This window comes from Xyrauchen texanus, chromosome 8 (genome assembly GCF_025860055.1).
Source record: "Xyrauchen texanus isolate HMW12.3.18 chromosome 8, RBS_HiC_50CHRs, whole genome shotgun sequence".
Classification (NCBI taxonomy): domain Eukaryota; kingdom Metazoa; phylum Chordata; class Actinopteri; order Cypriniformes; family Catostomidae; genus Xyrauchen; species Xyrauchen texanus.
Window position 1 is genome coordinate 39,017,909 of NC_068283.1, and position 27,312 is coordinate 39,045,220.

The following is a 27,312-nucleotide window of genomic DNA, read 5'->3' on the forward strand; positions in this document are numbered from 1 at the left end:
GGCCTCCAGTACACCTTTTCTCATGCTTTCAATGTTTTGAGAACACATGTATTATAAGGAAAACATTGCTTTATTTTGAAAAGAAAATGTCTTCCACTTCGTTAAAACAATCGTGGTGGGGAATATACTACAAGTTACAGCCAACTAATCTACTGAAAGGAAGATGGAATAATGCTTCTATTGAGATATCAGACATCACTAATAGAATGCCTTATTCGGAATAAAGACGTTGCCTTTATTTGAATGTTTTTTGCTGTATATTACTGTAGCAATAGTAGTGTTACATCATGGGTCATATCATATTCTCCAATTATCTTTAAGAATCAACTTTACATATTGAACATGGTTAAACAAAAAATTACTACTTTTAAAAGTCTGGGTGCACAACAATGTCTAAACTGTAATTAAAACATGATTAGTTTAGTTGATTGTCAAGCAGATTCAATGTGGGTTTTGATGTGACAATATTATATTACATGCAATAGTTTCTTTAATGCATACCACACCAACACATAACTACAATCCTGTGGTTTAATAAATAGATTTGATCATGTGCCAACAAGAAAAACAGAAGCAACTCCGCTTTATTTTGACAGAAAACATTTATTTCCCCCATTCAAAGAGTAAAAATAGGTGATTAGTGGAAAAACAAGTCAACCAATTTAAGAAGGGTGAAGGGAAAACACAAATCAATGCTTCAGCAGACTTTCTAAAAATCATAAGCCAAAGACATTTCTCCATTCCACATGGTTAAACTGTCTGAATAAAACAAAATAAAATTCTTTAAACAAAAAGAAAAGAAAAAAACTTTTAAAGTCTAAAAAAAACCTTTGTGCATGCATGCACAAAATATATGAAAAAGCATGTGTAAAACAAAAACTTTCAACTTAAAATGCATTAAATAAAACAAATTAAAAAAATGAAATGAATGCAAAACAGGTCTGCTTGGCAGCATATGGTAATTAGAATAACAGGAGCGAATGCAGCAGTGCATTCACTATTCAGAATATGACTTCTATTTAGCTAATTTCAGTTAATTCATTCAAAATCCTCGACAGCATGATTTCAAATATAACAATAATTTGCCCACCTCACATTAATGTATTAATTTATTATATCCTCAACTTAATTTGACAAAAACTAAACCCCAAAGGGAGGAACAGCTTACAAAGACGTAAGAATTGAAAAGTTAAGATTGTCAGAGCTAGTGTTTAATATTGAGAGGAGAAACCTTAAGATGCAGTTGTTAGCAACTCTCCTCTTGTACAGACAAATGTGGATATTGCTTTAAAACCAAAACAAGAGCTTTTATGTATCAAACACAAGTGTGTATGTATGTATATATATACGCATGTATAAATCATGGGAGATAAATTCCAAACAGTATCAGCAATTTGAATAACACATCCAATTGTATTGCACTGCCTATATGTTTTTCCACAATCGGTCTTAAAATATGACTGTATGCTGTGAAGAACCTTTATAACATGCTATAATAAAGGCTGGCTGGCCGTCTTTTATTCAAACTTGCATCGCTTGCATGTGATACTTAATTGATTAGATTATTCTTACACAAGTCTCACATTCAGTTCACAAAAATGTTACTTTCATAACTTAAATTCCCATCATTGAGGTGGGGAACTTACTGTTATTAGAAAGTGCATCCAACTAAAACCTGTAACTAAAGTTTAAGCTTCATCACTATCAATTATTTTCCTACTATACATTTAAAAAGCAGAGGATGCAATCGTTCCTTGTCTACAGTAAATTCTTGGAGGTGGTTTTAGATCAACCTTTGCAAGTGACACTAAAAAAGGAATCATTGTTAAAAATAAAATCGAAAAAGTATTACTTGTGACTTTATAAACTAAAGCTCATTACCCTCCTTGCTATGCGTGTTTTAGTTCAGCAGAGAAAATAAACAAATTGGCACCTGTTTGAACCGTTGAATGAATCATAAAAAATTATATTTGTGTTTATATAACCGATTACAGTATAATTGTGATCAATAAACTGGACTGGGGGTGGGGGTTGGGGCGGGGGGGTTAGAGAGAGAAAAGCAAGAGAGATTGTTCAAGGACTGAAAAAACCCTCACTAAAATGAAGTTTTTTTTGTTGTTGTTGTTTTTGTTTTAACCAAGCAGGCAGGAAATACAGAAAAAAGACTGATAATGTACTAAAGTTACTACTGGGAATAGCTGTGAAATTAAAGGTCATCTCCTTCTTCATAATAAGCACATGCTTTGTCATTAGCCGACCCCATATGTGGTTAAAACTAGTTAATTAATTACCAGTCTCACTCTTAACTTTTAAAGTTATTGTGCACCCAAAAATGAAAATAACACATTGTCAGATGTAAATCACCATTTCCTCCTCTAATATGGAAAAGTGTGTTTGGAGCAACAACAGTATTAGATGTAAACCATTTTCGTTTTTGGGTGAACTATCCTTTAAGATATAACATTCAGTATTTCGTTCAGGCACAGCCTTCCTTAGCATCTACCTGATAAGCCTGGCTTTGCTAAGGCTGGACTAGTAGCTGGCATTGTTTTATTCACTCCTCAAATAAGCAGCTGGTGAATTTTGCCTGAACGTTCCCTCCCTCCCAATCAAAATCCCTGAGCTTCTGGTTTCATTCCCATTCTTAGCAAGTGAGAAGCCAATCAGAGACAGCAAAAATGTTGATTTCACATTAACTCCCTTATACAGAGACACAGGAAGGGGAGCCAATCCAGATCACACACAATCAAGCCTTTTGCCCTCTAACAGCAGGTCGGCCCCCCGAGTTCCCCAGAAACCCTCCAGTAGATTTAACCTAGAGTAGAAGACATGAAATAAAGGAAAAGAGATGTTAAAAAAAGAGCATTTACAGTCTCTAAACGTTTGTATTATAACATTTATCCTGGTGCAGTGTCACGCCCCCCAGACTTCAACTGTAACGGCATTACTGGAAACAATATTTGTTTTCTCCAAATGTGGTCATTAACTTGAGATGTTCTGGGTTCAATACAAGCACCCTTTTTAACTTTCTGATGTTTTCCTTTAGCAGTGACATCCCGCTCACCTAATAGATGCATCCTATGCCAGCAGGTGTGGAATCTACACGCCATAGCAGGCAGTGAGTCTCTCCTTCAGCTGTGGGGGAAACTGTTCTGAGAACTGCTGCCAGTTATCCTCCCCTACCTGATCCTTGAAGCCGTGCAGAATCTATGCAGGAAATGGACAGTTGAAATGCAGAGCCAGGTTTTCCCCAAGTGAATTGGTGTAAATTTAAACACATAGCCCAACACTTTAGGCAAATAGGATGCTGCCAATATATGCTTGTTTTTGACACCATGCCAGCTTCCATAGCTATTTTCATGGTGAATTCAGGTTAAATATAGTAATGGGTAAAAACTAAAAACCTATACAAGATGTTTAAAATAAATGTAAGGGAAAATCTGATTCTGGACTGACTGTTAAAAACCTTTTTTATGGGTGTCAGCAAAATAATTTCCTCAGGAATAAAAAAAAAAGTCTAATAAAATGTTTGAGAAATGAAATTTTACATTGCACGATCTGTTGTAAAAACTGTACATCTGAGAAATGACATGGGGGAACTACCATTACTAATAATTTTATAAAGTGGACAAATATCATCCGATTACCATTTATATATAATTGGCTACATAATCAAAAATGGCATGCACCGCAACAGCCCTGCCAACTAGAGATAGACCCCTTATATTTCGGTTTTACCGATTAATCTGAGCCGATAGTTGCTTTTTGAAACTATTGGTTATCGGCCAAAACCTATGAGTTTTTTTCATTATTGTTGTTACACTGGTGAAACTTTTAAGTTGGTCATCATTGGCAATATTCATCTATATTTTTAGACTCACTTCAATGCCAATTAGAGGTAGACCGATATATCAGTTTTACCGATTAATCAGTGCCGATAGTTGCTTTTTGGAACTATCGGTTGTTGGCAAAAGTCTATGACAACAGTTTTTTTAATTCATCCTGTGTAACACTGGTGAAACTATTATATCGGTCATCATTGACAATATTCATCAATATTTTTACTCACTTCAATATCTCACTTTAATGCATAATTAAAATGCAAATAAAAATAAGACTATAGAATTTGCTGTCAGCACATCGCATCCCCAAATTCATATCTTTTAAATAATAATTAATTTTATTCCTCATTAAACCTCACCTGGCGAAATTTACAGGCAATAAAAGCTTAATTTGGTCAATGGCCAAATAGTAATTGTTTTCTGCTTATTATTGGGATTTGGGTCGCACAAACTGCATCTGGAATTGTATTAATTTTGGACTCTTGCAGTGTCTTTGTCGGTGCCCACCACAGTAACAAATGACTAAAAACATTCTAGAAATAATTAAATAAAATTATCTGTTATCAGCCTTTTCCACCACCGTAGTTTGGTTATCTGTACCGGAAAAATCTGGTAATCCCAACAGCAAACAAATCTATGAAATTGAAGTTGATAATTGATAAAAAGACTGCTTGTACCTTGTAAAACATGTCTCTTAGATCATCTTTAGGAGTAACCCAGGAGGCCACAGCATCACAGAAAAAGATAAAGTCCTGAATTGAGAAAACACACAGATACACTAAAACCAAAATGAATCAAACATTTAGCCCAATTTAGGCATTTTAGAATAATATCATGAACGAACATTGAATTACCAGCAGACTGTTCACATTATGAACCTAGGTTGAGTAAATGTAATCTCTTCTTAAACAATCAATAAATATAGAATCAGATTTCATCCCTTTATAATCTCACCTGCACCACTCCTCCAGGATTTATCCCAATCATCATGCAAATGCCCCTGAAGGCGGAGTCCTTCTCTTCATTGTCTCGAATGTTTCTAAGTGACGTGCACCTATGCCGAAAACAGACCCGTTCAGTTCAGAGATGTGGAACAAGCTGTAGTCTTTTAATTTACATGCCAACAGAACCAGGTCAATATAAGAGGCATTCAATGGTTTAATAAGTGTCTCACCAAGGACGAATAAATTGCGGCAACATGGGCGCAACTTCCTGTGGACACACATAGCCCAGCCGACCAATGGTAATGGCTGTTCGACAAGCACATAAAAGGGGTTAGTGTTAGTATTAGTGTCGCTCTCAAATGAAGTTATGAGCTAAAAAGTAGCTGCATTTCAAACCACACAAATCAGAATGAAATGCTTCACTGACATTTCAGATTTCGAATGTCTGTTTTAGAGTTCATTATACATGTAGTGTGGATATATATAATCACAGCATTTACCCGTATTCTCCAGCAGGGTCTTGGGTGTATTAGGCCGGTTGATGATCTCTACAAGGTTATTGAGAACCAAGGCCACAAATGGCTGCATGTCCGTACCTGAGAATCACCAGACAAATCAATACAAATGACAGGAGGGAAATACTGAGCATGTGGTCCACTCCTTCAACATTAATTTCTGCAGGTAATATGAGTCACAACTTAAGACGATTTTGAAAGCGGCTAGAAACTTCTTAACCACATGTGTCCCAAAATGGTGTACACTTGGTTGGATATTTTGTTGTCTAATGCAACGACACCATACATTACATGATTAAGTGTCCAAATACCTTTTGATATCAGAGCGATAAATTGCCCAGAAATAAATAGCAATTTATCAACCCAAACCATCTCTGTTTTTAAATTTTTTATTTAATAACCAATACAATAAGAGTTTGATTAAATGTGTATACTGTATAAAAAGCATGTGATGTTACTTCATTGAAAATACTGTGCACAAGTGGGAATGTAAACACTCACCCATCTGTATAGCTATCTCCCCAATGGCCCATGTGGCATTGTTGCAAACGGATATAAACTCCGGGTTGAGATTGAGTCCAAGGACAGGCATGAATTCAGCTGGAGAGGGTAAACGGACACCAATGACAAACTGACCAGCACAACACACACACACAAGCAACAGCTGGCATCAGAAACAGACTCCGTGTGTTGGCTTTACTCAGTATGTGAGAGTCAGAAATCATGACTCACAGATGCAGGGCTTCACATGAGGGAAGCAGGCCTTAGTCAGGTCTCCCAGGAGTGCAAAGGAACTCTGTCTCACTTCTGGCATGGTGTCCTTTAATTAGAAAAGAACAAAATAAGGCATTACATTTTGATCACAGTGTGCACAATTCTGATTTGCTATTCAATGAAATCCAATATTTAGGACAGGATGTCCACACCATTCTTTTGCAATATAATTGTTAGAGAAGGGCAATCCATTTCTGGATTACATCGATTGCTTTAGTAATTACAAGTATCCGCATGACAGTATTTCAAGCCAGTATATTAATTCTGATAGTTGAAAAAAATCAAATAATGGGATTTAATCAAAATGTAAAATACATATGGATGTGGTTTATATCATTTTGTAAGTATCAGGGGTTTTCCCCCCCCCCATATTGTTTGGCCAGTGCTGGATCTTTAGACAACAAAATGCTAAATGAACGAGTCAGAAGTTTCCAAAAATGTATTTAGGCCATGTTTGTTTTTAACACCATGTCAGCTATTATCGCTATTTTGATGGTAAAATTTTATTTTATAGATGAGTCACACACAAAAACACACAGGTAATCGATTACTTGAAATTAAAAGAATTTGAGCGAAGGTCAACCTTCAACATTTGAACAAGATTTCCTGCACTATGCATTAAAAATTACATCTAGATTCAGAAATGACAAAGACATGTTTGCACTAACACATAGAAACATTCATTACAAGTCTTCTAAAGCAATACAATTTAAATCACATCAAACATTGACAGAATTTTCATTTTGAGTGAACTATTCCTAACAAAATCATGCATCCAAAGTGCCAACCAATGCATTGATTTAGATGACAGAAGCCGTTTCATTGTTGCACATGGCAGACACAAGCACAAAGGAAATTCAAATTGCGATCACATTAGAAACTATAGTTTTGGCAAGTCTTTTAGGACATCTACTTTGTGCACAACACAAGTAATTTTTCCAATAATTGTTTAGAGTCTGATTTGTTTAACTTTTAATTGACTATGTTATAATTCCAGTGGGTCAGAAGTTTAAATACACTAAGTTAACTGTGCCTTTAAACAGCTTTAAACCAGAAAATTATTTCAAGCCTTTAGACAATAAGCTTCTGATAGTTGTACTGAATTGGAGGTTTACCTGTGGATGTATTTTAAAGGCCTAACTTTAAACTCTGTGCCTCTTTGCTTGACATCATGGGAAAAATCTAAAGAAATCAGCAAAGTCCTCAGAAAAAGAATTGTTGCTCTACATAAAGATGGCCTAGGCTATAAGAAGATTGCCAAGACCCTGACACTGAGCTGCAGCACGGTTGCCAAGACCATACAGCGGTTTAACAGGACAGGCCTCACCGTGGTCGACCAAAGAAGTTGAGTGCATGTGCTCAGAGCCATATCCAGAAGTTGTCTTTGGGAAATAGACGTATGAGTGCTGCCAGCGTTGCGGCAGAGGTTGAAGGGGGGGGGGGGTCGGTCTGTCAGTGCTCAGACCATACACCGCACACTGCATCAAATTTGTCTGCGTGGCTGTCGGCCCAGAAGGAAGCCTCTTCTAAAGATGATGCACAAGAAAGCCTGCAAACAGTTTGCTGAAGACAAGCAGACCAAGGACATGGATTACTGGAAACATGTCCTGTGGTCTGATGAGACCAAGATAAACTTATTTGGTTCAGATGGTGTCAAGCGTGTGTGGCGGAAACCAGGTGAGGAGTACAAAGACAAGTGTCTCTTGCCTACAGTCAAGCATGGTTGGGTCCTGGTCTGGGGCTGAATGAGTGCTGCCAGCACTGGGGATCTACAGTTCATTGACGGAACCATGAATGCCAACATGTACTGTGACATACTGAAGCAGAGCATGATCCCCTCCCTTCGGAGACTGGGCCGTAGGGCAGTATTCCAGCATGATAACGACACCAAACACACCTCGAAGACGACCACTGCTTTGCTAAAGAAGTTGAGGGTGTAGGTGATTGACTGGCCAAGCAGGTCTCCAGACCTAAACCCAATTGAGCATCTGTGGGGCATCCTCAAACGGAAGGTGGAGGAGCACAAGGTCCATCCACCAGCTCAGTGATGTCATCATGGAGTGGAAAAGTGGCAACCTGTGAAGCTCTGGTGAACTCCATGCCCTAGAGGGTTAAAGCAGTGCTGGAAAATAATGGTGGTCACACAAAATATTGACACATTGGACATTTTCACTTAGGGGTGTACTCACTTTTGTTGCCAGCGGTTTATACATTAATGGCAGCAAATTTACATTGTTATACAAGCTGTACACTCACTACTTTACATTGTAGCAAAGTGTCATTTCGTCAGTGTTGTCACATGAAAAGATATAATCAAATATTTACAAAAATGTGAGGGGTGTACTCACTTTCATGAGATACTGTACATACTAATTAGGGCTGGGTATCGTTCAAAAAAATATCGATATCTTGACTTCGATACTGGTTCCTAAACGATACTTTTTTTTCGATACCAATTTTATGAAATCCATTTTAACAAGAATACAAACATTACCCAAAAAATTCAGTTTGTTGACTTTTTTACAGCCTCAAAGACTCATCTCCTGAGCCTTCTGTTCTCCTCATGCCAGGGTCGGCAGGGTCACAGGCTATAATATTAATGTGAAGAAGAAAAAAAAAGCTAAACTGTTAATTCAGCCAACCCTAAAGATAAGTACGGTTTAACAAGATAAGTTTAATCAGAGTTAAACTTGATCAGTTACGGTCAATCTTAAAGCATTTTTAGCATCGATTTAGCCATTTATAGCCATACATCCAAACAATATCTAATGTTACATAGGCCTGTCACCGCACACAGAAACGTTAATTTAACAAGTACACAAGCATGTACCACTACAAGTTAGCCGATTTTGTTTGCTGGATTGTTTGCTAAACGTTAACCTACCTGTCGGATCATTACATCGAAATTTTGGATCAGTGGCCAGGCAACTCCCCGGATCTTAATCCCATTGAGAACCTGTGGTCAATCCTCAAAAGGCGAGTGGACAAGCAGAAAACCCACAAATTGTGATCAGCTCCGAGCACTAATAAGGCAAGTATGGATTGCCATCAGTCAGGATTTGGCCCAGAATCTGATATCCAGCATGCCAGAGCGAATTGCAGAGGTTATGAAGAACAAGGGTCAACACTGTAAATATTGACTCTTTGCATATATTTAATGTTTTTGCCAATAAAAGCCTTTCAAACTTATGAAACACTTATTGTTTTCCAGTATATCATAGAAATATGTGAAAAAATCATTTACAAATACTGAAGCAGCAAACTTTGCAAGACACAAAATGTATGACACTGCCAATACTTTTGGCCACGGCTGTACACACACACACACACTCCCCGATCAGCCACAACATTAAAACCACCTACCTAATATTTTGTAGGTCCCCCTCGTGATGCCAAAACAGCACCAACCCGCATCTCAGAATAACATTCTGAGGAGTTTCTCCTCACCACAATTATACAAAGCAGCTTTCTGAGTTACCGTAGTCAGTTCAAACCAGTCTGGCAATTCTCTGCTGAACTCTCTGATCAACAAGGCATTTCCATCTGCAGAACTGCCACACATTGGATGTTTTTGGCACCAATCCGAGTAAATTCTAGAAAATGATGTGCGTGAAAATCCCAGGAGATCAGCAGTTACAGGAATACTCAAATCAGCCCATCTGGCTCCACATGAAAAACCTGACTACGACTGATTCTGCGTTTTGATGATAGTTAAGGCTTGACGTGCCTTTGTGGTAATTAAACTGTGACTTACAGTGGCTGCAAAGTACTTTATTTCTGTCACAAGTCTCATTTTGGCTTGTTTTGAACAACAAAATAGCATTAGGAGGTCCATTCCTCATCACTTGATCATTGACATAGAATCGCTGTTATTTGTTTGTTGTGGTATGTGCATCAGTGTAATGTATGTGCCATATTTAATTTCATTCATTTCAATAGGTAAAAACTAAAAACAGTTTAAAATACATTTTAATAAAACTCCACAAATGATTCTGCACGGATTTTGTAAAACTTTGATATGGGCTGCATGAACAAAACCATTGACAGCCACAAACACACACATACTTCACTTTCCCCAACAAATCTCTTCATACCTGCATACACTGGAAGAGCAGGGTCATGATGTTGCTGCGGGCGACCAGTTGTTCTAAGTGACCCCCGAGACCCTCAGCCAGACCGCTGAGCAGATCAAGTGCCACAATCATGAAGTCTTTATCAGGGGACTCGTACTGGTCAGGCTGCTGGTTATACATCTTCAGCAACAAGAAAGCTCTTGAGTACAAATTTAGCTTAAAGAGTTATATAATGTTTTACCAATTTAATATACATTAACATATCTTCTGACTGACCATGGATTGGGCAAGGTTCTTCTGGACCAGAGTGACACAGCGTTGGTAGACAGGTTCACAGTAGGGCAAGAATCCGCTTTGCAGAGCTGTGGCCACTGAAGACAGACACTGCAAAAAGTGGTAAAAATGAAAGGATATCCTAAAATTAACCCATGTTTTAATGATTTGTTTCCACACAAACAACAACATGCCAGTAATCCAAAATCCATGAGCAAAGGTTTTACCTCCAATAAGGGGAATAGATCTTTGTCTTCATCTTTCAAATCATTCCATTTCTGAATAAGTGGTGGCATGAGCTTTTGGATGTATTCCTGTACAGAGAGTAAAACATTTTATTAAAGCTGAAAACATTCAGTATTAGGAACTTTTAGGACATTTCATTACGATTGTTCGATATTTAAAAAAAAAAATCAACTAATTGTTTATATGGACTAAAGCATATGGGGAACTCCACATATTATTTGCACACAGCATAGTATTAAACATTAATAATATAAAAATGTAATATTTGAGAAGTCTGATTGCCATTTTCCCTTCATTTTAGTCTGCTGTATTTTAGCTTGAACTAAAATGTATTATTAACCTCCCGAGCATGACTGCTGTGTGCATTTCCCTTTTTGATTTGTAAATAGTAGCGCCTAATAAAAAAGATAAATATTAATAATAATTTTCAGTGGGACCAAGTTGTGAAATTGTAAATGACAAGCAATAGAAAGTCAGACTTTATTTTTTAATCTAACTGTTAATGTTTCCTGGAGTGCAGGTTTGGAAGCACTTTTATTGGGTGGATTAGGTTACTTTATAAACAACTGTCAGCGGCACTGCAAACTAATGGATTCAAGATCATTTTTCTCTTGGTAGGGGAACCCAGAAGGCTGTCCTCTCTGCCCTTTATTGTTCCGTCTTACCCTGGAACCATTACCAGCCATAATAAGAAAAAAGGATGATTTTCCTGGCATTGTAGCAGGAGATGTGCTGCATAAACTTCTACTCTACCTAGATGATATTTAATTTTTTGTCTCTGACCTTAAAAGATCTATTCCTAGCCTCCAAAGAATTAATTATTTCTCCAAATTTGCAGGATATAGGGTGAATTTGTCTAAACCAGAAGCTCTTGCTCTGACAGCATAGCGCCCTGCCACGGCTTTCCAACCTAGTGCCTTTCAATGGCCCAAGCAAGGCATTAGGTATTTAGGCATTTTATTTCTAGCTAATTTGTGAGATTGTTCATTCTGACCCATTAATGAAAAGGTTCTCGTGTGATGTGGATAGCTGGGCTTAACTACATTTGTCTATGGGAGGGAAGGTCAATGTTACAAAAATGAATTGTATCCCCAAATTAAATTATATACTACTGTCTCTCCCTTTGTTTTAATCAATTTGATAGATAGATATCAAAGTCTTTTATTTGGAATGTAAACAACCTTGGTTGCATTTCAGTAAGTAACAGACCAATTGACAAAGGAGGCTTAGGCCTCCCCAAAAGTGTGTTTTATTACACAGAGGTTTACATACACTTTGTTAGTATTTGGTATCATTGCCTTTAAATGGTTTAACTTGGGTCAAATGTTTTGGGTAGCCTTCCACAAACTTCTCACAATAATTAGCAAAAAATGTGTCCCATTCCTCCAGACAGAACTGGTGTAACTGAGTCAGGTTTGTAGGCCTCCTTGATCGCACATGCTTTTAAGTTCTGCCAACACATTTTCTATCAGATTGAGGTCAGACCTTTGTGATGACCACTCCAATACCTTGACTTTGTTGCCCCTAAGCCATTTTGCCACAACGTGAGGTATGCTTGGGGCCATTGTCCATTTGGAAGACCCATTTGTGCCGAGCTTTAACTTCCTGGCTGATGTCTTGAGATGTTACTTCAATACATCCACATCATTTTCCTTCATGCTGCCATCTATTTTGTGAAGTGCACCAGTCCCTCCTGCAGCCCACAACATGTTGCGGAGCAGCCTTTCAGGTTATGTCAATCTAGGACTCTTTTTACTGTGGATATAGATACTTGTCTACCGGTTTCCTACAGCATCTTCACAAGGTTCTTTGCTGTTAGGATTGATTTTTACACTTACATTACGCAAACAAACGTTCATCTCTAGGAGACAGATTGCGTCTCCTTCCTAAGGGGTATGATGGCTGCGTGGTCCCATGGTGTTTATCCTTGTGTGTACTATTGTTTGTACAGATGAACATGGTACATTCAGGCTACCAAGAATGAACCAGAATGTGAAGGTCCACCATTTGTTTTCTGAGGTCTTGGCTGATTTCTTTTGATCTTCCCATGAGGTCAAGCAAAGAGGCACTGAGTTTGAAGGTAGGCCTTAAAATACATCCAGAGTTACACCTCCTATCAGAAGCTAATTGCCTAAGTTCTTGACATCATTTTCTGGAATTTTCCAAGCTGCTTAAAGGCACCATTAACTTAGTGTATGTAAACTTCTGACCCACTGGAAATGTGATTGTCAAATTAAAGTGAAACAATCTGCCTGTAAACAATTGTTGGAAAAATTACTCATGTCATGCACAAAGTAGATGTCCTAAATGACTTGCCAAAACTATTGTTTGCTAATATTAAATCTGTGGAGTGATTAAAAAAATGAATTGTAATGACTTCAACCTAAGTGTAGTTTGAAGTTAAGATGTAGTTTTGTTTGGCATCTCCCAAAGACAAACTCTGCTCTGTGCCATGTCGTTTTTGCACATTAATCCGTACATCGAAAGTTTAACTCTTTACTGACAGCCCACAGTCTTCTGAACTGAGATCAGTCAGTTTAAATTAAATTAAATTGTGTGTTGTTAAATAAAATAGCAATCAAACTGCATAGTTTGGGCCCTCTAGTTAAAGTCTAAAATTATTATTTCTGTAGTGTACCAAGTTAGGAGATTCCATGTTAATAGACAGCACTAAGAATTTCTCATATGTAAGAATGTTTTTTTTTTACTGAAATATACCCAAATCAAAGTGTCGAAATCGGGACGAGAGCTTGTGAACTGGAATCTAATCATATCAGGAAATTTGTATCTCTATCCAGTCCTACACTACACTGCCAGATTCATTAACAATTTTTTTTGTAAACAGTTTTTCAATTTAACAGCTGTGAATTAATCGATAATCATTTTGTTAAACAAAGTTGGCACTTGTGTCAGAGCCGCGTTGCCATCCCTTGGATGGGGGACTTACTGGCTGGTTAAGGTGATGCCCAACTGAGTCTGCAAGCGTTCCGATGGCATCGTAGAGAATCAACAAGTTCTTGTGCTGGTACTTGCCAAAGGCAAAAACCAGTGTGTCCAGAATGAAGCTCAAGTAGGGAACCAGTTCTGTGCAGGCCTCCTCTTCTAGAGTCGCAAATGCACTAAGGGAAAGATTAAAATAGGATAAGTCTCTAAATCAAAAATCAATATTTCAAATAAACAAAAAGGTTTGATTATAGGAACTTCACTGGTCAAACATACCTGCAGGCAGCCTCTTGCACCCTCTTGTTGCTGTCAAGGATGCGTTTGAGCAGCTCAGTCATCAGGGGTTTGAGGTAGGAGTCAGACGGCTGGCTGACCACCCAATGCGCATAACGGCTCAGAGTCCAGCAGGCGATGGATCGAACCAGAGCTTTCTTATCACACAGACCCTGGATAAGGTGAGGAACCAAATCAGGCAGGTACTGCACCATATCCTGCATACAGCCTGTGGAGAAGACAGCTCGTGAATTGGGATTCAGCACCTCTACCAATCCTATATATTATGCCAGTTTAGTACAAGTTGAAATGTTGGAAATGGAATACAAGCTTACTGAATACACCATGTACTGCCAACAAGGGATGCACCGATCTGATAACCTGAACTCTCGGTAAATGGTTACCAAAGCACTTTACACTGTGTCCCATTCACACACCAATGACGGCAGAGCTGCCATGCAAGGCATTAGCCTGCCATTGGGAGCAACTTGGGGTTCAGTGACTTGCCCAAGGACACTTCGGCATGTGAAGTCATGTGAGCCGGTAATCTAACCACCAACCCTGCGATTAGTGGCCGACCCGCTCTACCACCTGAGCCACAGCCGCCCCAGGGGGGAAAACAATAGTAATTGCAGCTGATATTTCTTCTGCTTTATTCCTTAAAGATCATGCAACAGAAGGTCAAACCCAATGCATTGCAAGACAGTGTTCCACACAGTAAGCTTTATTCTATACTGTACATTTCAGCAACTGTATTTACACATCCAGGTTTTATATGCCAACAGAAAGTTTGCGTAAGCTGCACAATGTACATATTTGATATTGCAGCAATAGTAAGATTAGTATGGTTGTATACTTTATACTCAGCACAGTACAAAATTTTGTATTTAGTAAAAGCACGCAAATTCAGGTTACACCGGTCCTACGTTTTGGGTTTCAAAAATACAACATTTACAGCCCCGTACCTTCAGCAATGGCTCCCAGCACCAAAATGCCAGATTCTTTCACGATCCAGTCCGGGTGGAAGAGCAGATCCTTCAGCATAGGAAGCAGATGAGGCAACAACTCATCACGAAACACATTGGCCAACACATCAAGGGCAGCAGCTGAACACTTGCCTACAGAGATACAGAAGAACTTGAAATGTTAGAGCTTAAGTTCTCAGATACCTCCCATCCATCACAGACACTCGTGCTGTGGATCAGACAGTATGAATACTCGAAAATCACTGGCATTCATGATATAAGATGTAATCATCTCCACAGACTTCAACAAGGGAAAAACTTTACCACGTGGCCCAAGTATCACCAAGATTAGTGGCTGACCGACAAGGGTTTTGCAATGGCGATGTCAAGACCAATATCTAGTGAGGAGATCCGACAAATGCAGATATCAATAAAACTATTTAACTACAGCTAAATTAACACTAATTTTCTACCATTTGTACACAAAGAACTAACAAAAGACAACCAGTACTGAGTAAAAATATACTGGTTGATTTTGGACATGACACATGGGAAAGTTAACACTAGCCGATGCAGACAATTGCAAAGTGGTAAAATATCCATGAAGGGGTGAGAAACACCCGTCTCACCGCAATTCACTCTGATTCAATGTCAAGTGGAGCTTGCCGAAATACCAACAGGAGCATAAACAATTGTAAAAGAGTGATTTAGGATGCCATTCATGGATTAACTTTACCTCGTGCGACTGCATGTTTATGCCCTCAAAGCTTGCCGTATGTCCATTTGCAGACTGAAAAAAGTAAAGAAATGACGATGAATTTAAACAGACTGTGGTGCCTCCACTTTGATTTCATTAATCATTTTAGTGTGGTAAAATGCACAGTGACAGAATCACTAAGGACTACAATCAGCGTTTGTCAATGTGCAGCGGAGTGTGATTAAAAACGTTCAGCTATGCTTGACGTCTCTCAAGCAGCAGCTCATTTGTCACTTGACGACACGAGAGCCCGCCTCTGTGACGGAATGATTTTTTCAAGCAAGTCTGATGTGGTTTAAGTTTTTGAAGGCATTACCTCAGCAGGGAGTCCCGACGGTCAAAAGAAATCTCGCTGGCAGACGCGTGCTCTGTCTCTCATCTACTGGCCGGAAATTATGTAAATGTAGCTCACACATTAAAATCACCGGAAAAATCAGCTAGTGTGGCACCGGCTTAATCAAGATATCTAATGAGGACACTCGCCTTCTTAGCAGCTGTTAAGACCGAACATTGCACGTCGCAGTTTTTTTTGTGTCTAATGCTACGTTCACACCGGACGCGAATAGCGCGTCAAATTCGCGCCTACCGCGTCTAGTTATACGCTTGACCACTTTGAATCCATTCGCGCGTCAAGAGCGAAATTGACGCGCGTAAAAAACAAAAGTTTGAAGCGAAATTTACGCGCGTCGGAGGCGAAATCCGATGACGGCCATCTTTTTACAAGACGGCTCATGTTGATCGAGCATTCGTGGAGAGAGTCACCGCTCTGTATTTGCTCTGGAGAGCAGAACAGCGGCGTATGGGTCATCGTCGCCGTACTTGGGTCCACCAGCGAGGGGCGCGGGACATGCTGGAGAGGAGCCACTGCCAGGTCTGGGTCGGGTTGCGGCCAAAAACTCCTCCAGAGAGGCACTCCGGGTGAGGGATGTCTTCATGGCACACTTCTCGGCGGAGGGAGCAGTACCATGGCAGCCGACGGAGTAGCGTTTGAAGTCCTCCTCATGACTTCCCCACAACGGCTCTTTTAAGAGCCACCCACAAACCTATAAAGAGCTAAACTATCTAAAAATAGTCCATTATTATTATATTTTGTATTTTTTTCCCAGGTTGTCAGCCCCAGTTCCAGGATGTCAGGTCCACAATATGCACATTTATTAAGTTGAGACTTTTTAAAAATGTCAGGTTTTCCATGGTATTATATCAGGTTAAATTATTTATTTATTTTTGTTTTGATGATAAATGGAGCCAGCCTCCAAAAGTAATTAACCTGTCCTGTATTTTTTTCCTTATTCAACACTGTCCAGACACTAATGTTCGTTGTCTTTACATTACAATAATAATGAAAGTTTACGTCACTTTACCTCCTGAGTGACAGCAGGCAGCTAGGCTCCTGATTGGTTAACGCAGCGCGAATTGACGCCAAAGTTCAGATTTTTAAACTCGGGCGGCAGACGCGAATTCGCGTCAAACGCGTGAATGCACAAAATGCACCATTCGCGCATAACGCGCCAGACGCTCAATTCGCGCCATTCTCGCGAACTTGACGCGCGAATGAGGCGTATTCGCGTCTCTACGCCTCACTCGCGCCGCAGGAATTTTTTACGCGCGTAACGCGTCTTTGCATTGACTTAACATTGAAATCACTCGCGCCTGACGCGCTATTCGCGTCCGGTGTGAACGCAGCATTACGCTGTAGCACAATGTTTTTTCCAATGCCATGTACAAAATGTGTTAATCTTTAAAACTCTCATCACAACACAGCTGTGTTATTTTCCATTTGTTGCGCTGCGTCTAGCTTTTAGCACAAGAATGCGTTCCGTCAGAACACCGAATGTTTTTGCATCCACCTAAACAGTTTTTTATTGTATTTGTGTAAACATGCATCTCATTGCTTTTTTTAGTGGGGGAACAGAGCGTTTTTTTCAGGTGATGTGTCAAGTTAACGAGAACTTAAACTAGAGGTCGATGGATAGTGGATTTTGCCGATACGGATAACTAAGGTGGTAGAAAAGGCTGATATCTGAATCAGCTTATTAAAATTGACCTAAATAATAAAAAATATAATATTCCTTACTTAGTTTGAAGTGCACAGACATTGAAGCTGCAAAATGAATAAAATCCCAAAAGCAGTTTATTGTGCAACCAAAATCCCAATAATAACAAGAGAAATGAAGATTTGGTGCATAACGCTGGTTTCACAAGGGTGAAATACACCAGGGATCTTATTTTTTAATTACAGCTGTCTCCATTTCAACAAGTGAATATTTACCAAATTAAGCTTTTTATAGCCTATAGATCCACCAGTTGTATATATATGTCTACCTCTAACTTGAACTGTACACGCATGCTAATAGACACCTGCGTATAGTATTTTGTAGCGCAAGAATGCTTTCGATTAAGAATGCCTGGTTACTATTTTTTATATGATTTTTATCATCGAAATATGTAACCGCACTTACGTAGATTCCAGTCAGACAGACTGTCGTCGTCATCTTCATCTCCGCTGTCCTCTCCTTCCTCCCCCTCATCTCCCTCATGATGAAGGGTGACCGTACGAGACTTGTGAAAGCGTGGCTTGATGTCCTGCTCGTTGTCGGGCACAGCCTCATCCTCCTCCACGTCTCCCTGGATCATGAACATAAGGTCAAACACAAGGTCAGAGATGGGCTTTTCTGAAACAGTATGTACAGTCTGAGAATGTACATACCAGGATTTGGGTCAGACAGTATGAATACATGAATATCATAGAGAATCTCAATATTAAAGATATCGTCACCCCCAAAATTCAGACTTATAGGGGAAACAAAAAACGTATGAAATTCAATTTACTAACCTTTAGCAAAATTATGTCGATCTCAGAGTATTTCATCCCATTCACCAGAACAGGAACCAGCCTAAGGGAGAAAGAGTCATGTGATCAGTTTAAAATTTCTTAAAAGAATGGCTCATCCAAAAATGTTAATTCTCTAATTTATTCATTCATGTGTATGAATTTCTTTCTTCCGCAAAACAAAGATTTTTAGAATATCTCAGCTCTGTAGGTCCATTCAATGCAAGAGTAGGCTCCAAAAATGACATTTAGGAGGCAAAAAATGAATCCATAAATTTCCAGTGGTAAAATCAACTGTCTTTCGAAGTGATATGAGAGGTGTGGGTGTGAAAAAGATCAAAATTTAAGTCTGTTTTTACTATAAATCTCTACTTTCACTTTCACATTTTCCTTGGCGATTCATATTAATCGTGCATATCACAACCTACTGGTTGTGGCTGGACAAAGGTTGAGATTTATTGTAAAAAGGACATAAATATTGATCTGTTTCTCACCCACACCTATCATATCACTTCTGAAGACAAGGATTAAACCACTGGATTCATATGTGCTTTTTAAGCTTCAAAAAGGTCTGATCACCATTCACTTCCATTGTATGGACCTACAGAGCTGAGATATTCTTCTAAAAATCATTGTTTGAATTCTGTAGAAGAAAGAGTCATACACATCTGGGATGGCATGAGTATATGTTGGCACGACTAGTATATTATATGAGCTATAATATTAATTATTCATATTTATTAACATTATTATGAATAACTATGGCAAAAGGTGGCTTACTGTGCAAGGTGTCCAGACAGGGCGTCTTTACAGATGGGCTGCTCAGCCAATGTAAGCCAGAACTCACAGGCCTCCAGGGCCACGTTGTCATCCGGGTCCTGTGTGCGCTGCAGCATGTACTACAGAAACAGAACTGACAACATCAGTGGCTCTGACTAGTCAAGACACAGTCAAGAGAAATTTATCGGGGCGGGTCATCTCACCTCTACGATGCTCTGCATGTGTGGGATGAGCCGGTCGACTCGCACCTCAAGCAGCATGACCAGAGCCCTGCAGACGTTCTTCCTCACCTCAGAGTCTTCATCTGTAGCCAGCACAAACAGACTCTGAAAAACAGAGAAGGTTTAGAATGATGATATCATCAAATAATTGTTCAATTAATTATATGAAGAGTGCAAGACTAAAAGTACCTCAATAAAAAGGTCAATGTTGTCCATCAGGGCTTGGGCTCTTCCAATGATAAACTGGTTCACACAGGCAATGGCATGAGATCTATAGATCCATACGAAGATGTTTTAAACAGATTCGCATTAATAAACATTTTGATCAACTTAATTAAAAAAAAACACTTTTGCAGGATCAAGGACAAGATATTCATTCCAGTTATTAAAAGACAACATACAATTGCTTTAACGGTGCATTAAACTTCCATAATGTGCATTTCTGAGTTAAATACACTGGGGAGGGATTTGATTTGGGTGAAATAGCTCAGACTATGACATTATTGGTTAAGGGATAGTTCACCAAAAAATCATTTACTTTGCTGTATAATGCATTTCTAAACTATGTAAATCAATGGGCTCCAAAACTTGAAAGCTCCAAAAAGGACATAAAGGCAGCATAAAAGTAATCTGATACGTCGCAAGTGGTTTAATCCATGTCATCTGAAGTGATACGATCAGTTTAGACAAATGTAACTCGTTTTCCACTCGAGCTTCAAATCACGATCACACCAGGGAAATTGTAGATGTCAAGATTTATAGTGAATAAGGAGATTTATTTTGGCTTTATTGTGGCTTCAGAAGTCATGGATTAAACAACGAGATGTATGGAATGATTGATAGGGAGCTTTCAAGTTTTGGTCCCCATTAAATTTACATTGTATCGATACAAACATCATAGCTCTATGAAAATCTCTTCATTCGTGTTCCTCAGAAGTCGTACTAGTTTGAGACGGCAGAAGGGTGACTAAATGCTCCCATTAATATCATGTTTCCCACTCACACAGACCGTTACATCAGCAAAATGTTAACTGAAAAAAGTGATATACATTTTGGGGAAATGCATTTCATTAAGAGAAAGTCACAAGTATATTTTGATTAAAGATGACAAAACACCCCTTTAGAATATTGTACACTGATGAACCCACAGCAGAGGTCAATCGATAGTGGATTTTTAAAAAGATTTATAATTTGTTAACATTAATTACATTTATAGACAGTAAATTATATATTAAATGCAAGCAGAGTGACCTCACCACCACATGCGGGGAATTGCGTATCAAGAGGTTAAAGTGGAGATTTAGAGTAAATAAATTTTGTTCTGTTTCTCACCAAAACGATTCTCTCTCTTCTGAAGATATGGATTTAATTACTGGAGTCTTATGGATTACTTTTGTGTTTCCCTTATGTCATTTTTGGATCTACAAAAGGTCTTTTTTCACTTGCATTGTATGGACCTACAGAGCTGAGATATTCTTCTAAAAATCTTTGTGATCTGCTGAAGAAAGTCCAACACATCTGGGATATCATGAGGGTGAGTAAATGAGACATTTTCATTTTTGGGTGAACTATCCCTTTAACACAAATGAAATATTCATCCTGAGAGTCTGACCTGATCTTGGGGCTGCAGTGCTTGAAGAACTGCAGGAATTTGGGAATCATGATGTTGAGGGGTTGGTTCAGAGCATCACTATCCAGCAGCTCAGACGAGTCCTCACAGATCTTCTGCAAAGCTCCAAATGAACCCTGCATGTGAAAGAAACTGTGAATGAGAGCAGCTGAGACACATATAGGACACTTGTCTGCATGTGTAGCTTAATTTCTACACAAACGCACAGAGGAATGAGGGAAATGTAAAAGAGTGAGAGCAGCAGGAGAATAAAGGGGATTTTAAAGTGGGCAGGAGACCTCGCAGGTGTTGTAGTCGTCAGAGTTGAGCATGTTGCAGAGCTGAGGCAGTAACTCCGGCCATGTCTGCAGCTCGCCTTTGGTGGAAATCGTTGTGATAAGGATGCCTGAAAAAACACAAAGAAACCGGAAGAATCGCATTTCAGCACACGATAATACGATTATCTTATTCAGATCAAATGATTGTCACTTTTGCATGGCAAACACAATACAAGATTTGTCAAATATTTCCAGACCTATCAAACAGACTCACCGATAGTAGCTCGGATGAGCGGGGAAGGGTCCCCGATGTTGTTTAAACATTCCTGCCTGATGAAGTGTGCGACAGCGGGAGGGAAGTTCTGATAGTGGGCCTTCACATTATTCTTCAGTATCAAACCGCTGAGAGATCGAGTCGGCTCATCTGCACCGAGTGAGGGAAGTAAACAGTCACATAAGTCATGTTTAATGAACGTGTTACTGTCTGAAATGGCAAATGGACGAAGAGACGCCAGAGTGGCACATCCTACATTTACGTGTACCCACCTTCAGTTTTCAGCCTTGTCAGGACGAAGATGAGATAATTGTTGAAGTCAGGAAATTGGTTCAGCTCCTCTAGTTTCTGAAAGTATAAAGTGAATTCAACTAATATTCGCAGGCTAAACATGAAGATATAATAGTAACTGATGGTATACAATAACTGACAATAATGAAATAAAACTGATGCAAAAAAAAAAAAAAGGTTCCCGGCATCTATAAATTCCACCCTTTTCCCCCACTAACAACTCATATATTCCACCCTTTTCCCCCACTAACAACTCATATATTCCACCCTTTTCCCCCACTAACAACTCATATATATATATATATATATATGATGTTCACATAGTCAAGATAATTTTTCTGGATATTTAATCAGTGAAATTATTAGATATGGGTATGTCTTAAACTCTGGAAGTTTTTATTGTAACTATTTGCAATAAGAATTGTTTGTTGCTTCACTGCAATATCTACAAAAAGGTAAACTGCGCCAACCTGCATCTAACATGCAGTATATTAATACATTTTCCACTTGTCAAGCACATTCCCACATTTTTTTCTTTTTGCAGCAGCCACGTGTCATTGACCAATCAGAGGTTACTTTAATCAACCAGCATTTAGCATTTAAAGGGTTAGTTGCAACCAAAATTTAGAGATCAACCGATATTGATTTTTTATTTATGTATTTTTTTAACTGATACGATCATTTGCCTGTTTAACATCTGATAACCGATACGCAGAACCCTTTTTTTTTTTATTAATTACATTTTATAATCTTTATTTTACAGTTGCATATTTTTCAACATGCCAACTAAATCGACATCGTCTGATTTTAAACGGTGAACCAACAAGGGAGTCATTGGGTGAATGTAATTATTTTTAAAGGATTAGGTGTTTTTAATAGGCTTAAAGCAAATTTTGTCCCACGAATGGTTATGCATCTACGCTAAACTTTTATGTGAAACTTTTACTGAAACAGTGTAGCAGAAATAATTAATTTCCACCGAGCTGTATTTGTGTAGATGATTCATAGCAAAATAAAGTTTAATAGTAAATGTTAATACATTTAGGAAATTTGAAACAAGAGGATCTTTTTAAAAGCTGCACTGGCATGTGGCGGCCATTCTGGCATAGTGCCAGTCATTTCATGGGAACGTGAGCATCAACCTGAAAGGCAAATTTACTGTCATAATAAACTGTCATATTTCCAACCTGCACTCATCAAAGGCTCTTCAAGTTGATTCATGTGAAGTAATGTTACGTCTTTGGGACTTTACAGGATTTGTCTTCACGCGAGTTCATCTCCGTTTCTTAGCGCTTAAACTAAACGTGGCCAAAAGGATTGGCAGTGACATACATTTTGTGTTTTGCAAAGTTTGCTGCTTCAGTATGTGTAGATTTTTCTATGGTATACTGGAAAACAATGATACGCATTTCATACGCTTGAAAGGCTTTTATTTGCAAAAACATTCAATTTATGCAGAGTCAATATTTACATTGTTGACCCTTGTTCTTCATAACCTCTGCAATTCGCTCTGGCATGCTGGATATCAGATTCTGGACCAAATCCTGACTGATGGCGATCCATTCTTGTCTTATTAGTGCTCGGAGCTGATCACAATTTGTGGGCTTCTGCTTGTCCACTCGCCTTTTGTGGATTGACCACAGGTTCTCAATGGGATTAAGATCCAGGGAGTTGCCTGGCCACGGATCTAAAATTTCAATGTAACGACCTCCGAGCCACTTCATCATCACTTGTGACATGGTGCTCCACCATGTTGGAAAATGCACAGATCATCAGCAAATTGCTCATGGATCGTTGGGAGAAGTTGCTCTTGCAGGATGTTTTGATACCATTCGTTATTCATGGCAGTGTTTTTGGGCAGAATTGTGAGAGAGCCCACTCCCTTGGATGAAAAGCAACCGCACACATGGATGGTCTCAGGAAGCTTCACTGTTGGCACGACACAGGACTCATGATAGCATTCACCTTTTTTTCTCCAGACTATCGATTTTCCAGATGTCCCAAACAGTCAGAAGGGGGCTTCATCAGAGAAAAATAACTTTGCACCAATCTGCTGCTGTCCAATCCTTGTACTTCCTGCAGAATTTCAGTCTGTCCTTGATGTTTTTCTTGGAGAGAAGTGGCTTCTTTGCTGCCCTTCTTGACACCAGGCCATTGTCTGAAAGTCTTCGCCTCACTGTGTGTGCACATGCACTCACACCAACATACTGCCAATATTGAGCTCTGCACTGGTGGTGACACGATTCCGTAGCTGATTCCTCAGGAGGAGACGGTCCTGGCGTCTGCTGGATACTCTGGGACGTCCTGAAGCATTCTTCACTGCAGTTGAACCTCTCTCCTTGAAGTTCTAGATGATCCGGTAAATGGTTCTTACAGGTGCAATATTCTTTGCAGCAATTTCCTTGCATGTGAGGCCTTTTTGATGCAAAGCGATGATGGCTGCACGTCTATCTTTAGAGGTAACCATTGCGAACAAGAAAACAATGATTGAAAGCACTTCTTCCCTCCTTTTATAGCAATCAGTCTGCTCTTATAATCCACTCAGAATGATAGAGTGATTTCACCTGACTAGTACTCGATCACACTTTCCCAGGTGCTGCTATGATTAGTGAAATGATGTTAGCTGGTCATTTTGTGCCAGGGCCAAAAAACAGTGAAATTTGGGTTTTTGTGATAAAGTTAAAAAAAAATTGCCAATGAAGCTTTTTGTAAATATTTAAAATGCATCTGATCACTCTTCACAATAATCTAGAAACAATGTGACTCAACACAACAACTGAAGCAGAAAACTTTGCGAGAAACAAAATGTCACTGCCAATACTTTTGGCCACGGCTGTAGAGTATGCACCGATACACTTTTTCTCTTCCGATCCGATATGGGTAATCTATCACGTGTGTAACAATCTGAACTGTCTATTGAAGCGTTTTCCCCCTCATTTTACTTTAGACTCAACATTTGAGAATATTGACCGATTCAAACATTTTATTTCTTTTATAAACATTAATTGAAAATAAAATGCTCTTTTTTTTTTTTTTTAACAGCCAGGATAGGAATTTTCCATGCAATAATATAATGGTGCTAAATGGTTTATGTATTTATTGCACCCTCTTGTGGTCTAAGGAAACAACGTCAATTAAAAAATAAGCTGACTTTAAAATTCAAATATTAATTCATATATATTCATTTAAAAAAAAAAGTGCAATTAATTTTCATGGTTCAGTCAGTACCATTTTATTTTGTGTTAATCATTCAGAATTAATCGTTGATTAATTGGTTATTGGCAGGTACTGCCCAATTTAATTATCGGTAAGATCCACTATCGGTCAACCTCTACTACATATCTCCCATTAGGTACCTGCTGTACAGCTCTCTGTGTGGCTGTGTTAGGAGACTGTGAGTCTCTCAGGAGCTGAAGCACCTGCTGGAGCCCTTGTTCATCTGGCAGCCACTCCATCCTGCACACAAGTCAACACAAAGACATTTATATCTTCAAACAAGTTCCCTGTGTTAACAAACTAGCCCATCTTATTATACAACTATTGCAACATCTGCGACTGCAAAACAACTTTTCTGCACTTCTGAGGTCTGGGAACTTCTGTTGACCAATTCAGTCCAATACTACCAACATTTCAGATCTGCTTTGTTCTTATGTCTGACTTCGTTATTAAGATAAGTTGTTGAGGATATGGGACAGCTACCAATATCAAAGTGAACATCATACTAAGGGCCACATCCTGCACAACTGTATGATTCACAAAAAAAAAAAAAAAACCTTTGAATCTTCAAAAAGCACACAAAGGTAGCATAAAAGTAATCCATATGACTCCAGTGCATAAATCAATGTCTTCTGAAGCAATCCAATAGGTTTTGGGTGAGAACAGATCTTATTGCTACATGGAGCGCTCCGCGTGTGCATCAAGCATTAGGAAATGTAATACAGCTTGAAATGACGATCGTGCCTAGAGACTTTAATGGTAAGATTTACAGTGAAAGGGGAGTTATATTTTGATGTGTTCCTCACCCACACCTGTAATATCACTTCAGAAGATACTGATTTAACCACCGGAGTCTTATGGATTACTTTAATCATGCCTTTATGTGCTTTTCGGAGCTTCAAAGGTCTGGTCACCATTCACTTGCGTTGTATAGACCTACAGAGCTGAGATATTCTTCTAACAATCTTCATTTGTGTTCTGCATTAGAACAAAGGTCATACACATCTGGGATGGCATGAGGGCGAGTAAATGATGAGATCATTTTTGGGTGAACTTTTCCTTTATTTTCTCTAATTGCAACACATATCTGCCACCCATGGTGATCTGGTACTACTGAAAGCATTTAAACTGTAGGCAGCTTAATCCAGTACTGATTTAATGCACAAAAGTTCAAGTCGAAGGGTTAATCTAATGTCTGATCTGACCATTTATCAGTTGTTGGAATCATGCCACATCAAAGCATTGAAAAGCATGCAATGCTCATGGTCATTGTAAGGCCTTGTCTACCATCCTATACATTTTATCCATCTTACATATAGACACATATTGATAGAAACATCTTATAGCTATTCAAGCTTTATTGATCTAGACATCGAGTCACCTTTACGTTCAAATGTAAATAACTTTGATAAAGCAATTCTAGGTCAAGCAGAATCGTACATACACGATCATGTGCAATAAACCTTTAACAGTCAAAACAAGCGCAATAGTCATTACAATAGCATCTTTATACAATTCTAAACTCTCAAAAAAACAAGTAATGGCCTTAAAATCAATTATTAAAAAAAGTAGCATGGACGTGAAAGAAGCGGCTTAGTACATTTTTGGGACATGGTCTAGCATGCATATCTGTTCTAACACATACTACGCAATAATTATTATTAACCCAAAATATAGACTATATATACAGTAGTCCGATATTAGAGTAGCGTTCGGGCGTCTTTACTTACACATGCCGCGTGCAGAGGCCTGTAGATCAGTTCATGCAGCGTGGAGCTCGCGCTAATCTCGCGCAATGGCACATTCGAACACTTCCGCAGCACGAGCTCTAGAGAGAGGAAGTGACGGATGCCTCTTGTTTCTCTCAAAGATTGTGAAAAAAAAATCTTTATTTTATTTATTAATGAAGAAAGCAACAATACAAGCAAGAGCACTTATACATGCAAACATTTAAATAATATTGTTACAAAATAAACACGTCATGTAAAACAGTAATTAAGCAAAATTACATTTGATATAAAACGACCATGCATAGAAAACAGGACAGTGTTCGTATTGCACTCAATTTTGGCACTTTTTCGTCTCCAGGTATGCTTTGATCTCAGTCGTAAATTATTTTTATTATTATTATCATTTGAACCCTACTTTAACACATATTTTGCCTTTTCATGGGAACAAGAAAGTATAAAAACAGGATGAGGACATAAT

General features: G+C 38.7%; 1 protein-coding gene and 1 non-coding gene across 3 annotated transcripts; both read right to left on the minus strand.

Moving 5' to 3' along the window:
* Positions 1-238: 238 nt before the first annotated feature.
* Positions 239-26,924, minus strand: LOC127647290 (transportin-2-like). 2 transcript variants are annotated; one of them, XM_052131449.1, is made up of 25 exons: positions 26,835-26,924; positions 25,245-25,344; positions 21,870-21,945; positions 21,598-21,747; positions 21,345-21,451; positions 21,049-21,182; positions 19,626-19,707; positions 19,419-19,541; positions 19,216-19,334; positions 18,439-18,499; positions 18,065-18,230; positions 14,849-15,001; positions 13,887-14,112; positions 13,615-13,786; positions 10,649-10,735; positions 10,425-10,532; positions 10,170-10,328; positions 6,034-6,121; positions 5,803-5,901; positions 5,287-5,382; positions 5,017-5,092; positions 4,797-4,896; positions 4,520-4,594; positions 3,065-3,207; positions 239-2,815 (listed from the first exon to the last, which is right to left on the minus strand). In XM_052131449.1, the coding sequence occupies exons 2-24, from the start codon at positions 25,341-25,343 to the stop codon at positions 3,100-3,102; spliced, it is 2,664 nt and encodes an 887-aa protein (XP_051987409.1). In that variant the 5' UTR covers position 25,344; positions 26,835-26,924; the 3' UTR covers positions 239-2,815; positions 3,065-3,099. The 2 variants fall into 2 exon arrangements, with proteins under 2 accessions (XP_051987409.1, XP_051987410.1); XM_052131450.1 differs by lacking the exons at positions 239-2,815; positions 3,065-3,207; positions 4,520-4,594; ... (1 more) ...; positions 5,017-5,092; positions 5,287-5,382 and having other exon boundaries at positions 5,801-5,932.
* Positions 18,319-18,387, minus strand: LOC127648493 (small nucleolar RNA SNORD41). The gene has a single exon (XR_007971174.1). It is a non-coding gene; the product is annotated as a small nucleolar RNA SNORD41 (small nucleolar RNA).
* Positions 26,925-27,312: the final 388 nt, after the last annotated feature.